The 14,441-nt window shown below is 47.1% G+C and overlaps 1 protein-coding gene across 5 annotated transcripts in view; it reads left to right on the top strand.

The window, feature by feature from the left end:
* Dlg5 (discs large MAGUK scaffold protein 5) overlaps nt 1-14,441 on the top strand; it is a 127,534-nt gene that overhangs the window by 71,391 nt on the left and 41,702 nt on the right. For all 5 annotated transcript variants that reach the window (XR_005873276.1, XM_040735906.1, XM_040735904.1 and 2 more), the window contains 4 exons: nt 4,576-4,835; nt 5,416-5,728; nt 10,977-11,161; nt 12,754-12,879. Coding sequence is in view for 4 of the 5 variants with exons in the window: in XM_040735906.1 (XP_040591840.1) it covers nt 4,576-4,835; nt 5,416-5,728; nt 10,977-11,161; nt 12,754-12,879 (884 nt within the window). In the remaining variant the exon portion in view is untranslated. The remainder of the gene's footprint in view (nt 1-4,575; nt 4,836-5,415; nt 5,729-10,976; nt 11,162-12,753; nt 12,880-14,441) is intronic.

Genomic DNA, 14,441 nt, shown 5'->3' with positions numbered 1-14,441 from the left:
CTTGGTTTCTACTTTATTGATTTCAGCTTCCAATTTGTTTATTTCCTAGCATGTACTCCTCCTGGGTGAATTTGCTTCTTCTTGTTCTAGAGCCTTCAGGTGTTCTGTTAATTCTCTAGTGTGGCAATTCTCCAGTTTCTTCATGTGGGCACTTAGTGTTATGAATTTTCCTCTTAGAACTGCTTTCAAAGTATCCCGAAGGTTTGGGTATGTTGTGCCTTCATTTTCATTGAATTCCAGGAAGTCTTTAATTTCTTTCTTTCTTTACCCAGGGGTGATGCAATTAAGCATTGTTCAATTTCTATGAGTTTGTGAGGTTTCTGCAATTTGTGTTGATGTTGAATTCTAATTTTAAGCCGTGGTGGTCTGACAGGATACAGGGGGTTGTTATTCTAATTTTTTTGTATCTGTTGAGGTTTGCTTTACTGCCAAGTATGTGGTCGATTTTAGAGAAGGTTCCATGTGGTGCTGAGAAGAAGGTATATTCTTTTTTGTTTGGGTGGAATGTTCTATAGATGTCTGTTAAACCCAATTGGGTTATAACTTCTGTTAGTTCCATTGTTTCTTTGTTAAGTTTCTGTCTGGCGGACCTGTTCGGTGGTGTGAGTGGGGTGTTGAAGTCTCCCACTATAAGTGTGTAGGGTTTAATGTGTGATTTGAGTTCTAGTAATGTTTCTTTATGAACGTGGATGGTTTTGTATTTGGGGCATAGATGTTCAGAATTGAGACTTCTTCCTGATGAATTTTTTCTATGATGAGTATGAAATGACCTTCTTCATCTCTTTTGATTAATTTTAGTTTGGAGTCTCTTTTGTTAGATATTAGGATAGCTACACCTGCTTGCTTCTTACGTCCATTTGATTGGAAAGTCATTTCCCAACCCTTAACCTTGAGGTAGTATCTGTCTTTGAAATTGAGGTGTGTTTCTTGTATGCATCAGAAGGATGGATTCTGCCTTCGTATCCATTCTGTTAGCCTGTGTCTTTTTATAGGTGAGTTAAGACCATTGATATTCAGGGATATTAATGACCATTGATTGTTGAATCTTGTTTGCTTTGGATCATTTTTTGATGGTGGTTTTATGTGTAGTTTTTCTCCTATTTCTGATTTCTGGTAAAGTTAGATTATCTATTGCTCTTGTTATTTTGAGTGTAGTTAACTTCCTTGGGTCAGAGTTTTCCTTTTACAACTTTCTGTAGGGCTGGATTTGTGCATACGTATTATATAAATCTGGTTTTGTAATGGAGTATCTTGTTTTCTCCATCTATAGTGATTGAGGGTTTTGCTGGGAATAGTAGTCTGGACTAGAATCTGTGGTCTCTTAGTGTTTGTAGAACATCTGTCTAGGACCTTCTGGCTTTCATACTTTCCGTGGAGACGTTGGGCGTAATTCTGATATGTTACTTGGCCTTTTTCCTTCGCTGCTTTTAATATTTGTTCTTTATTCTGTATGTTTGGTATTTTGATTATTATGTGGCAAGGGGACTTTTTTTTTTTTTTTGGTCCAGTCTGTTTGGTGTTCAATAAGCTTCTTGTACTTTCATAGGCATCTCCTTCTTTGGGTTGGGAAAATTTTCTCCTATGATTTTGTTGAACATGTTTTCTGCACCATTGAGCTGGGCTTCTTCGCCTTCTCCTATACCTATTATTCTTAGATTTGGTTTTTTCACGGTGTTCCTTATTTCCTGGATATTTTGTGTTAAGGATTTGTTGGATTTAAGACTTTCCTTTGGGGATGAATCCATTTCCTCTAGTTTATCTTCAGTGCATGAGATTCTGTCTTCCATCCCTTGTATTCTGTTAGATTGTTTTTTCAGCCTTTTGATTTCCAGCATTATCTCAGTTTGTGTTTTTTTATTGTCTCCATTTCGGTTTTCATGTCTTGAAATTATTTCCTTCATCAGTTTGATTGTTTTTTCTTGGCTTTCCTTGCTTTCTTTAAGAGATTTGTTGATTTCTTGCATTTTGTGGTTTGTGTTTTCTTCCACTTCTTTAAGGGGTTTTCTCATATCCTCTTTGAGGGTCCCTATCACTATCAGGAGGTTGTTTTGAAGGTCATTCTTTTCTGTTTCATCTGTGTTTGTATGTTCACGTCTTGCTGGTGTAGAGTGTCTAGACTCTGCTGGTGTCATACTGGCTCCTCTGTTGTTGGCTGTATTTTTATATTGCCTTCTTCCCATCCTTTCTTTCAGGGGGAGTTCGTGGGGTCCCTTCGTCTCCTGGTGGGTTTGGGTCTAAGGATGATTTCCAGGTTTGAGCAGGTCCAATACTCCGATGGGTGCAGGTGGGTCTGGGACACTCTCAAGCACAGGGCGGAGACCAGAGGGAACTAAAGAACTGGAAGACACTGAAGACTGAGGTGTGGGCAGACTCAGGGCCCTCGCCATGAGTGCGGGCCAGTAGGGACAGAGAGAGAGCTAAATGGGTCAGCATCTGGCTGGGCTTGGCCGACTGCTGAGGCTTAAGCAGTCTTATCAGAAAAGTGCCCAGCTGTATTCCAGAGCGGCAGCTGTTCCGCTGGGCTTCCTGGGTGCCAGAGTCAGGACAAAGAAAGATTTAACGAACACACAGCACAAATGTAAAGTTGGGACGAACAGCACTTTACAAACGGACTAGGGCCCTATTCAGAATCTCAGATGGCTAGCCAAATGTTGGACAACTTGGTCCTCAACCAAGTCCTCCCTACAGATTGAGCGACCCTGTCCCTGGTCCCCTCATGAGGATCAGTTTGGCTGCTACCCGAACTACCGCCTTGAATGAGGGATTGGAGCGTCCTCTCAATCCTCAGAGGCCCACCCCATAACACGTCTGTCAAGGGCCTATTGGCCTGCCCTGCCTACAGATTTGGCTAACATACCCACAGAAACACAAAATCACAAAATTGACACACAACATACAGCTCAGGATCTGCCAAGCTAGCACCGAAGCAGGCAGAGCTCATCAGATAACCTGTCCAACTCAAGATGAGCTTCAGCAGGCTGAGGATCGCAACAGATCAGATAACATAAACTTGTCTAACTGGGTCACCCAATCAGCTGGGGACGAAACACACAACCTGCTCAGCCTCTCCAGAGGACCTCGGGGAACCCAACTCCAGTTCCCACACCGGGTCCTCTGAACTGCAAACATAGTGAAGAAACCAGAGCTGGACCAATCAGAAACAAAGACCAAAGACCAAAGCTTCAACAGCCAGAGGTAGAAAGCAGAAAGCTTGCCTGGGCAAAACAGAAAGTTACCTGATGTGGCGCCACATGACTCAATGAAAGGGGGGGGTCCGTGGTGGATTTTGGGGATCCTGGATGAGCCCCCAAATGTTGTGCTCAAATTCTGAACCCCCAGATCACTATGAGGCCCATTTCGATGCAAAAGCCAAGAATTTTTATTGTAGTTGTTTAACAAGCTAACCCCATTAGCTCGGGCCTTCCATCCACCCACTGCAGCAGATGGCTGGAGAAAGACCTTGTCAATGTTTCTTAACCCTGGTTGTACTCTGTTATGCCCATTCTGCATCCTCTCCTGGCTGTCTTTTCATAACATTGTGGGTCTGCCTCAAAGTCATTGCACTTGCGTCTCTGCCTTTGGCTGTGTCCCTGCCTTTGGTTGTTTCTTTGTTATCCACACTTAGAAATCACTTTTCAGAAAGACATCCCCGGGCGGCAGCCTCCCTTACAACCTTCTTCTCTCACTGTCCTGCTCAGAAGCATCGCCTGCACGTTGTCCTCTTTTCCTTTTTCATTTTCTTGAAAGCCTATGTTAGCATGGGAAGATATTGTTCTTGATCCATTGGAGCCCCCCCCACCCCATGCGCTTTGGGATGAAAGGACCCCTGTTTCTGCCCTGCTCCACATTGCCAGTGCCTAGAACAACACTGGGTGTTTTTTTATGTGCTTTATTTAGAAAGTCTCCAGTTCCATCTCTTGTTATATGATTTGCCTAGGACTCCTAAGATTCACTATATAACCATCACCATTGGCTAAACCTGTAGGCATAGGAAACAAAGCAAAATCAACACAGAGAAGAAGGGACATGGGGTAACCCAGGGTAGCCAGGTCCAAGTTTCTCAGCTCCTCTACCAGGGGGGGTCATACCAGATATACTTTATATCCCGTATGAAAGTGTAACAGCACATGTCACTCCTACTTCACAGTCGACAGGCAGTGTTTTCCTGGGTGTTTGGTCACAGTCCCTCTCTGCTTAGTAGGGACCAGTGTTGTAGTATCTGTATGGGCTGGTCTTACTTTGAAGACTGCTCACTCTAAGGTTCCCTGATGCCAGTCAGTCAGGAGGCAGCCTTGAACTCAGACCTTTCCAGACACTGAAGATTCAGATTGGCTATTCTAGCCTACCTGTGTATAGAATTAAAATTCTCTGGAACTCAAGCATTTGAGGAGTGAATCTCAATTGATCAGCTTCATGTTAGTGCAGCATTAGCAGCGTCAGACCTCCAACACCCTCCATACACACATAACCGCCTGACGGCCCAAGATGAGCTCTTGAGAAGGGAGATGTCTGCTCTGCTCTGCTCTGCTCTGCCCGTCTTGCTCCTTGGTAAACATGAGTCCTTGGGGTCCTCAGGTGCTGAAGCACAATGGCTCCTCAGAGATCCTCAACAAGCTGTATGACACGGCCATGGACAAGCTGGAAGTGGTTAAGAAGGATTATGATGCTCTGCGGAAGAGGTACAGCGAGAAAGTCGCCATGCACAACTCAGACCTGAGCCGCCTAGAGCAACTGGGGGAGGAGAACCAGCGCCTGCAAAAGCAGACGGAGATGTTGACCCAGCAGAGGGACACAGCTATCCAGTTGCAGCACCAGTGTGCCCTCTCTCTGAGGAGGTAGGAGCCCAAACTGGGTGCAGGGCAGTGTGTGTTGGGGATAGCAAAATGGGTCACTTTGTCTGGGGCTCTGGTCTTTTGTGGGCTTCTGGTCATCTGTAAGGCTTCCAGGAGGAAAACCCCGAAGAACATTGTGCTGTTGCAGTCAATGAGAACACCATGTTTGATTCTGCCTTAGCTGTGAAATGATTTCCTTTCCTTTCATCTGGGCACCTTGTGTCCTGAGCACCCTGACTCTTAGATTTCCCTATAGACCTCTCTCTCCATAGTGGCCACCCTGCTTGCAAATGGGAAAGGTGGGTAGCCTGTATATCCTGGGCAGTGTGTCCTTTGACATTTCATTTTTATTAAGGGCCATTGCTTTTAGATATGATTCACAACCAGGACAGTATCGCATGCAGTCGTTCCTGTAGTGTGTGGGCTCTCTGCAGTGTTCATTGGTTTTCCGTGAAAGTTCTCTGTGTATAAGTAGATTTAGGAATGACCTCAGTGAAAACTCTCTGCTTAACTGTCTAGTGCAGTGGGGCACGGCTGCCATGGCAGGCCCCCGCCCCCTCCCACCACTTGTTTTCCTCCCCAGGTTCGAGACAATCCACCATGAGCTGAGCAAGGCCACAGCCCAGAACAAGGACCTACAATGGGAGATGGAGTTGTTGCAGTCTGAGTTGACAGAGCTGAGAAGCAAGCAGGTGAAAACCGCCAAGGAGTCTGAGAAATACAAGGAGGAGCGTGACGCTGTGTACAGCGAGTACAAGCTCATCATGAGTGAGCGCGACCAGGTCATCTCCGAGCTAGATAAGCTACAGACAGAGGTGGAGCTGGCCGAGTCCAAGCTCAAGAGCAGCACGTCTGAGAAGAAGGCAGCCAGCGAGGAGATGGAGGCTCTGCGGCAGGTAGGCAGTTCAGCGTGGCAGGCGGCCACAGAGCTCTTGAGGGCTGGATGAGAAGGTCCCAGCGGGTAGGATTTCTCTTTGAAGGTTATCAATGGTTGGGTTGGTCTGGGCTCCAGAGAAGAAATGGGACAGTGTCTCGCCGTTGTCCTGGACACAGGAAGACATCAGAGGACATGGATAGCTGAGTGGGTGCAAGGTGCCTCCTGGGTAGGAGTTCTGACCTGGTTCAGGTGCCTAAGTTGATAGCCTGTAAATGAGACGATTGCATAGTAAGTCATCAAGAGGCCATGCTTGTTTCCTGTACTGTAACACTGATGTTGCTTTGTTTGTTTGTTTCAAAATAACGAAGCTCAATTATAGGAGAAATGTGCTGTTCTTTCTGGTAGCTTGGAGAACATCACAGACCATCTTGAATTGCCTCAGACTGATTTTCTGTGAGCAAGGTCCCAAAACCAAAGTTCTTAGCTGCATAGACCTGATGGCCTCATGGTTCAAAAGAGCTCCTTTGGAGACCTTTGCCCACCAGCCATCTGTGTGCTCAGGAGTTTCTGGTTTTCTTTTCAAGTTCTGTGCACAATTTTCTGCTGCGTTAAATCTTAGGCTTGTCTGAAAGTCTTGCTCCCCGGGACGGTGCCTCCAGGGTTTGGAGACTGAGGTGACAGCAGGCCTGTGCCTCTCAGCTCAACACCTGTATGCTTTCCTGCCTGGCTGGCTTTCCTCACCACTGATGAGTCTCCCTGCTGGTCCAGTGTGCTCTTTCTTCCGGGGTGTAGACAGACATGGAGATCTTCTGCCCTTTGTTCGTGCTGTGACTCTGACAAGAGTCTCTAGACTTCAGAATATAAATTAAACCCACCCCCATCAAAGCCGCTCTTGATTCATGCATCTACTCCATGTGTCTCATCTTCTGTGTAGGTTTCTTAGGATGCAGGGGTACAAAGTGTTGCATGGCAAGGAAGACGGGAATGGTTATTCTACAGAGGTCACACGTGCTGGCATGAGGCAGGGTGGGGGGTGTGGGTGACAAGGCTACCTGTCTAGTTGACTTTCTGTTAATATGATAAACTCCATGACCCCAAACGACTTGTTAAGGAAGGGGTTTATTTCATCTTACAGGTTTTAGTCCACCAATGTGGAAAGTCGGAGCAGGAAGTTATGCAGGGCTGGAGCTTGAAGCAAAGCATGGAGGAATGCTACTCACGGGCTTGTTCCCAGGCTCACATTAAGCTACCTTTCTTATACAGCCCAGGCCCACCCGCCTAAGGATGGCACTGCTCATACTGAGCTGGACACTCCATTATCAATTAGCAATCAAGAAAATATCCCACAGGGGCTGGAGAAACGTCCAGCAGTTAAGAGCACTGGCTGTTCTTCTAGAGGACCCAGCAACACATGCGGGCTCACAAACATCTGCAAATCCGGCCCTCTTCTGGCCTCTGTGGGCACAGGGAAAAACACTCATACACAAAAATATAAAGGCAAGTCTAAAAAGTAAATTGAAAAAGAAAATGCCCCGCCGGGTGGTGGTGGTGGTGCACGCCTTTAATCCCAGCACTCGGGAGGTAGAGGCAGGCGGATCTCTGTGAGTTCGAGGCCAGGCTGGATCGACAGCCTCCAAACAATACAGAGAAACCCTGTCTCGTAAAACCAAAAAAAAAAAAAAAAAAAAAAGAAAAAAAAAAGAAAGAAAATGCCCCACAGCCATGCTTGCAGGCCAGCGTGATGTGGACAATTCTTAGTTGCATCTCCCTCCTCCAGGTGTGCCAAACTGACAAGCAAGATCAGCCATCACACTGGTGGCCTTGCTGCCCGCAGTGGCTCCTTCTGTGCTCAGGTAGAGGTGGGGGCTGTGAGGAGTGGGAGGGACTGAGGCTCTGTGCTGGAGTCTGAGCCTTCATCAGTCACATGGCTTCTCATCTCTTTTACCTTTACTGCCTCTCTGCCCTTCTCTGAAAACTGGATATAGTAGTCACATTTGTCCTAGAAGCATGATTTTCAGGTGACACAAACAGAAAACATGGTTAGCAGTTATGTCCTCATGGAGCTTGAATGACAGGAGTCTTTTCCATTATTATCCATTTAGGATGAACATGAGCCTTGTGCAACTGTTTGAATAGGTAAAATAGCAATCCCATACAGAGGGATTGATGTCCCCCAGACCATTGGGGTGAAGGTCAATGTCAAAAGCAGCATGTATTGCAGTAACATTTTGTGTGTGTGTGTGTGTGTGTGTGTGTGTGTACATATGTGTGTATATGTATGTATGTGTGTATTTCTGTGTGTGTATGTGTCTTTCTCTGTATATATGTGTGTATATATGTATGTATGTGTATATGTATGTGTCTTTCTCTGTATATATGTGTGTATATGTATGTGTGTGTATGTGTGTATGTATGTGTCTTTCTCTGTATGTGTGTATATGTATGTGTGTGTATGTATGTATGTGTCTTTCTCTGTATATATGTGTGTATATTATGTATGTGTGTGTTTCTCTGTGTGTGTGTATGTATGTGTCTTTTTCTGTGTATATATCTGTGATTCTGTCTGTGTATGTATGTATGTGTGTGTTTTCTCTCTCGCTGTGTGTATTTATGTGTGTTTCTCTGTGTGTGTGTGTATGTATGTGTGTGTATGTATGTGTCTTTCTCTGTATATATGTGTGTATATGTATGTGTGTGTATGTGTGTATGTGTCTTTCTCTGTATATATGTGTGTATATTATGTATGTGTGTGTTTCTCTGTGTGTGTGTATGTATGTGTCTTTTTCTGTGTATATATCTGTGATTCTGTCTGTGTATGTATGTATGTGTGTGTTTTCTCTCTCGCTGTGTGTATTTATGTGTGTTTCTCTGTGTGTGTGTGTATGTATGTGTGTGTATGTATGTGTCTTTCTCTGTATATGTGTGTATATGTATGTATGTGTGTTTCTCTCTCTGTGTATGTATGTGTGTCTATGTATGTGTCTTTCTCCGTGTATATATGTATGTATATGTATGTGTGTGTGTCTTTCTCTCTCTGTGTGTGTGTGTGTGTCTTTCTCTGTGTGTGTATGTGTGTGTTTCTGTGTGTGTGTGTGTGTGTGTGTGTGCATGCGTGGTGTGCGTTGTGGTGCTTGAGACATTTCCAGGGTCTTGCAGCCACCTGCCTTGTCTGAGTTTGAAATTTTACGAATGAGACTTATGTAAAGGAACCAATCTTCCTCCCTCCCTCCCTCCCTCCCTCCCTCCCTCCCTCCCTCCCTCCCTCCGTCTCTTCCTTCCTTGTTTCTTATTTTTTCTTATATATAAGGTCTCAGTTTATAGCCCTGGCTAGTCTGGAGCTCTATGTATAGACCAGATTACCCTTGAACTCACAAAGATCCACCTGCCTCTGCTTCCTGAGCGAGAGCGCCGGGATTGCAGGCATTCACTACAATGCCCATCCATAAAGAAACTTCTATTAAGTAAATTTAATGCACTAGAGTTTGGTAAATGTCCTAGATAGTCCATCTGTTCCTTTCGTGTCCTAGTATCTGAGTATACTAGTTGAAAACGGGATGTGATAGCTGGTTAAGAAATCACAGTAACAAGACAAGACAAAACAAAAGTAACTAACCACCACCAGAACAAAAAACAAATTGGTCACCTGACTAAAAAGGTTATGGAGTATTGAACACCTTCAAAGTGAGCTTGTGATAAGACAGCAAGCTTGCTCCATGGGATTTTCAGATTTCAGAAGTTACCTTTGTAGGCTGTGGTATTGCACACATAAAAGTATGACAATCACCCAGTACCCCCCTGGTACTGGCCTCCAGCAGTGAGCATCCCTAATGTGGAGGTTTGACATCTGAGCCTTCAGCCCTTGGTGCTCAGCCCTCAGGCAGTCCAGGCAGTCAGGCGTGCCCTTTAGTCTGGAGTCCTGCGGGCCTGTGCAGGGTGTTGACTGGGTGACAGGTGACTTGTCAGCTGAGGCAGGAATATTTTCCAAGCATTGTTCTCAGTCAGCAAGCAGCAGGGGAAAACCCCTGCCCTACCCACACCTGCAGCCACCTGAGTTGACATTCTCAGCTTCTCTGCATTGTTCTAGGTTCATGCCCCACTGACACTAGCCAAAAGGAAGCCAGATCTGTGGCCCTTGGGTGTGATGTAGCCCCAGGGAATGATGACCACACTGTTTGGCCACCTGTCCAAGGTCAGCTGGATAGGCCTTCTAGTTTATCTGGTTCCCTGACCACAGAGTGTCTGCATGGAGTTCGCCTTTGCAAAGTTCTCCCAGGTCCAAGCTCACTCCCCTAAATGGAGCACTGTGCCATACAAGGGCTGTCTGAGATAACATGGCTGGCAGTGCCTTCCCACTGCCTCTAGGTATACTGTGTGGGCATGAAGAGCCGAGCTCAGCTGTGCAGGCACAGCAGCAAGATGGTGCCTTGGAGGGGCACAGGGAAGGTGGTCAGATAGAAACAACACTGGTCCACCTGGAAACCATAGTCTCTGGCACACAGCTGGGGCCTTTGGTTGGGCAATGCGTCTGCTGGGGGCTGGGGTTCAGTCCCTGGGTCCTTCTTGATGGCTTCGCTTAGTTGGGGACTTATTTTCCCATTACATTTCAGCCCCTTTTCAGGCAAGAAGCTTCTAAAACAGCCCATATCTTTCCAAGCCCAGACCTCAGAAGTACCTGGGGCCTCAGTAACACTAAGGATGAGACCCCAGGCTGAGTTCCTGGAGGCTGAGAACTGGTGTAGAGGTGAGCAGAAGGCGGAGAGGAAATGCTGGTAGGAGTGGTCTCTTGGCAAGAATAGTACTGTTGGCAAATCACTGCTGGATGCTTGCAGTGTGTCCTCAGTGAAATTGAGGGCCTGGGGAGAGGTCAGTCACCTGGACCGTCTCGGCTGCCTAGTTCCACTGTTACTTTGAGTCTCCCTACCCCTGTCTCACTAAAGTGTCTGAGGAGCAGTGTTGTAGGATGATTCATCGCAAAGACTAGCAATTTGGAGGAGCCCAGTGGGAATCAAGGGGAGGCAGAGGTGGATGGGAGCCACCCCATTCTCCAGCCCACAGCACTGGTTCCCTGTGCCTGTGCATCTCCTCTGCTCAGTGAAACCAGCACGCCGAGCCAAGGGGAAAAGCCATATGGGGAGACAAATGCTGGTGTGCTTCCGATGGAAGTGCCCAGGCTCAGGACTTCCCTTGAGCCTCTGCTCTACTTTGCACTGGTCAGGTTTCCAGTTCATGGAGGCTGAGTAACCCTTTCACCTACCTCTTGCCCTTAGGTCAAAGACACAGTGAGCATGGATGCTGGGAGAGCCAACAAAGAGGTGGAAATCCTCCGAAAGCAGTGCAAGGCCCTGTGCCAGGAGCTAAAGGAAGCCCTCCAGGAGGCAGACGTGGCCAAGTGCCGGCGGGACTGGGCCTTTCAGGAGCGGGACAAAATTGTGGCAGAGCGTGACAGCATCCGGTGAGGATACTCTTGGATGGGTGTGGTCCTCTATTTCTCTTGTTCACTGAGGTCGATTGGCAGGATCACACTCATTGGCCACATGTCCAGGGAAGAGGCAGGGACCATGGCACTTCCTTCTCTCCCTTACGGATTTGTGCCTCACCTCCTGGCTTAGAGTTTTATGTTGTATTTCTTTTCTGCTTCGCTCTTGGACATCTTGAGTGTGTGCTGTGACTGGCTTAAAGTCCTCTTTAAGGACTTGATGGAAGCAACTTTTTTTTATTTGCATGTATATTATCTGTGTGAGGGTGTCAGATCTTGGAGTTACGGACCATTGTGAGCTGCCATGTGGGTGCTGGGAATTGAACCCAGGTCCTCCGAAAGAGCAGTCAGTGCTTTTAACCACTGAGCTGTCTCTCTGGCCCGGTAGAAGCAACTTGTATGAAATGTGTCTGTTTTTTCCTCTGTGTTGCTAGATGTCTACTGTGTCAGCATCTTAGTTTCCTGAGCAACAAAAGTTTAGAAGAGACTACCATGTGTCTATGCCTAGGAGAGGCTCTGGGTTGGGGTGGGCAGTTCTTGAAGGTGACATCAGTTAGGCTGTCATGGGACATGCAGGATACTCAGGGTAGAAGAAGGTCTTTAGGCCCAGTGCTGTTTGAGCTAGAACTTGGTGCTAGTATGGGCATTGTGGGCAGAGTATGTATGTTCTCTGAGGAGGGATTTGGATGTGGCCAGGTCCTGGTCTGGAGAATCACAAGGAGTAGAGTGACAGTGTCCTTAAGTTCAGGTTCTGAGCGTCTTGACTGGAAGCAGAGGAGTGTGGGTAAGATCCCGAGCTGGAGCAGAACCAGGGATGGTGGGGTTGTACAGTAAGTTGATCATTGAGAGATTCTGGGCTCCCGGCTCTGAGGCTGTGACAGGGACAGACCTATGCCCTGGTGGGGAGGGTCAGAGGTGCAGATGGATGATAGGTGTTTGGTGTGCAGTGTGGGAGGAGCATTAGGCCTTTTGGGTACTGCCTGCGGGCCCTTGCTCTGGCTTGCTCTCCATGTTCTTCCAGGGTGGGGTCCTGAGCTGTGATCAAGGAGGTAGAGGTTTTGGGCTGTAGAGGCATGAGGACCAGCCATAGGGTACATTATGTTGGAGATGACCAAGCACAGCCCCTCTGCTGTAGGCTTGTGTATCCAGTCTAGGTGGATGAAATACTATGGGTTTCTTTTTCAGAGTCCCATTGGGCTTCCACATTGCTCCTAAACAGAGTACAGAGAAAGTGTCCCTCAGTCTGGTAGTGGCACAGCTAGAAAGCCCTGCATACTGTCTGTTAAAGAACCTATGGGCATTGGAGCACCAGAGTCCACCAGGTGGGCTCCACCGCCACATAGCTCATGCTGGGAGAGGGAGTTTGTGGGACATGGACCTTTTGCCCCAGCTACCTGGGCATTGAGGTCTGATTGGTGTCCTTGGTTACATGGTGGCCTGGTCTGACTGGTGTCATGCACTCCTTTTGATGAAACTGAACCTTGGGCATAGGGGCTGTGGTACAGGCCACAATCCCTTCCTGTATTCTTGCCATTCACAGTAACCTTGACCTGTCCTTTCTCTACCAGGACCCTGTGTGACAATCTGAGGCGAGAGCGGGATCGGGCTGTGAGTGAGCTGGCTGAAGCCCTTCGTAGCCTGGACGACACCCGGAAGCAGAAGAATGATGTTAGCCGTGAACTTAAGGAACTCAAGTAGGCTTGGGTGTTACCTGCGTGGGGTGGGCTTATGCCTGCACTATCCCCTCTCCCTTTTGGGTGAGGCAGCCCTGAGTGTACTGAGTAAGGACTGGTCACTGTTTCCCTTCACTCTGCTTCACTGTGCTAGTCTGTAGAACGGGTTTGAACATTGGCAGTTCACAGAAGATGGCGTTCGCCCATTAGTGTGCTCAGGGAGGTAGGACAAGCCCCTCATTCATGCCAAGGCACATGAGAAGGAAGGTACTGTTCTCAGGCAGTCCCTTTGGGGACAAACGTGCCGGCACCATTTACAGTTCATTCATTTCCTTATTCATTACTCACTGAACAAAAGTATCTGCTTTGGCCCCGTAGAGGCAGGAAGCAAACAGCACTAATTAAAGAGACCACACTGTTGTAGTGCACGGGAATGGAAAGGCAGGCCCCAGAGAGACACACACTCAAGCAAATGAAGTAACAGTAGACAGTTTTCCAGGAAATTATAGCTGTGGTTTGGTAGTCTGTTCTACCTGTTCTCTAGATGCCTATTTAGAAGGGGTAGTGGGAACCTGCTTTTGAGTCACAACACCTTCTAAGAGGGTCATTTAGACACTTGGTGGCCCTTGGTTATGAATGGGAGATGTAAAATACAAAGTTTAAAATAGAAATTGGCAGAGCCTAGTAACTTAGAGTCTGCACTCAGACTCTACTGGGGGTGGCAGGGGCTTGTGTCATCATATGACAATTGCAAAGCTGGTATAATGAGAGGATAGTGGGAAGTCCCATGTGTACGCGCAGGCGTCCAGGCTTCACACAGTGAGTGGGTCCTTTCCAGAGGCAGTGGCAGCTTCCCTCCCTCCCATTTGAGATCTACCAAGATCAATAGCTTCATTATTAAATAACTTACACCAGAGCTGGGTACTCTGAGGAGCAGTTCAGAGCTCCAAAGGCAATGTGACAGGCCCTTACCCAGGAACAAGACATGGAATCAGGTACTGGATCCCACCAGGTAGGAATGCAGCTTATTGGTAGAGCATGGTATGTGCAAGGCTCTCATTTCACTTAGCACTGAAATCGAAAAGAAAGAAAGGTCCGTTTCAAGGGAAACCTTGGAAGGAGGTTTTGCACTTTACTTGAGCCACAACATATAGGAAACACTGGGTTCTGTTTGTTTATTCATCAGGCTTGCATTTGCAGCTTCTCTCTGCCAAGTTCTCTTACAAGTGACTTACTAGTAAGGATATCCCTGCTGCTGCCCGGGACCTTTCAGTCTAGAGAAACATAGGCATCCCCTGTGGTGACAGGCAGGCATCTCAGTGAGCACCAATGCTGAGCATGGGACCACACTATTCTGGTAGTCATGGGATGACAGCCCAAAAGGAAGGATCAGAGGCTAAGTAAGCATCCGATAGCCCAAGAGCAGCCAAGCCTAAGAAAAGTACAGACCTGGCAGCCTATCCTCATGGAGACAAAAGTAGGTCACTTAGATGCAGCAGTGTGGATGAACTCAAAGGCAGCCTAGGCCCAGGGGAAGTTTTTGTTTAAGATCTATTTTACTGTCTGTCTGTCTGTCTGTCTGT

This window comes from Mesocricetus auratus, unplaced genomic scaffold (genome assembly GCF_017639785.1).
Source record: "Mesocricetus auratus isolate SY011 unplaced genomic scaffold, BCM_Maur_2.0 Super-Scaffold_100053, whole genome shotgun sequence".
Taxonomy (NCBI): domain Eukaryota; kingdom Metazoa; phylum Chordata; class Mammalia; order Rodentia; family Cricetidae; genus Mesocricetus; species Mesocricetus auratus.
The sequence above is the reverse complement of the archived record's forward strand: the minus strand, read 5'-3'. Positions and strand labels throughout refer to the sequence as shown.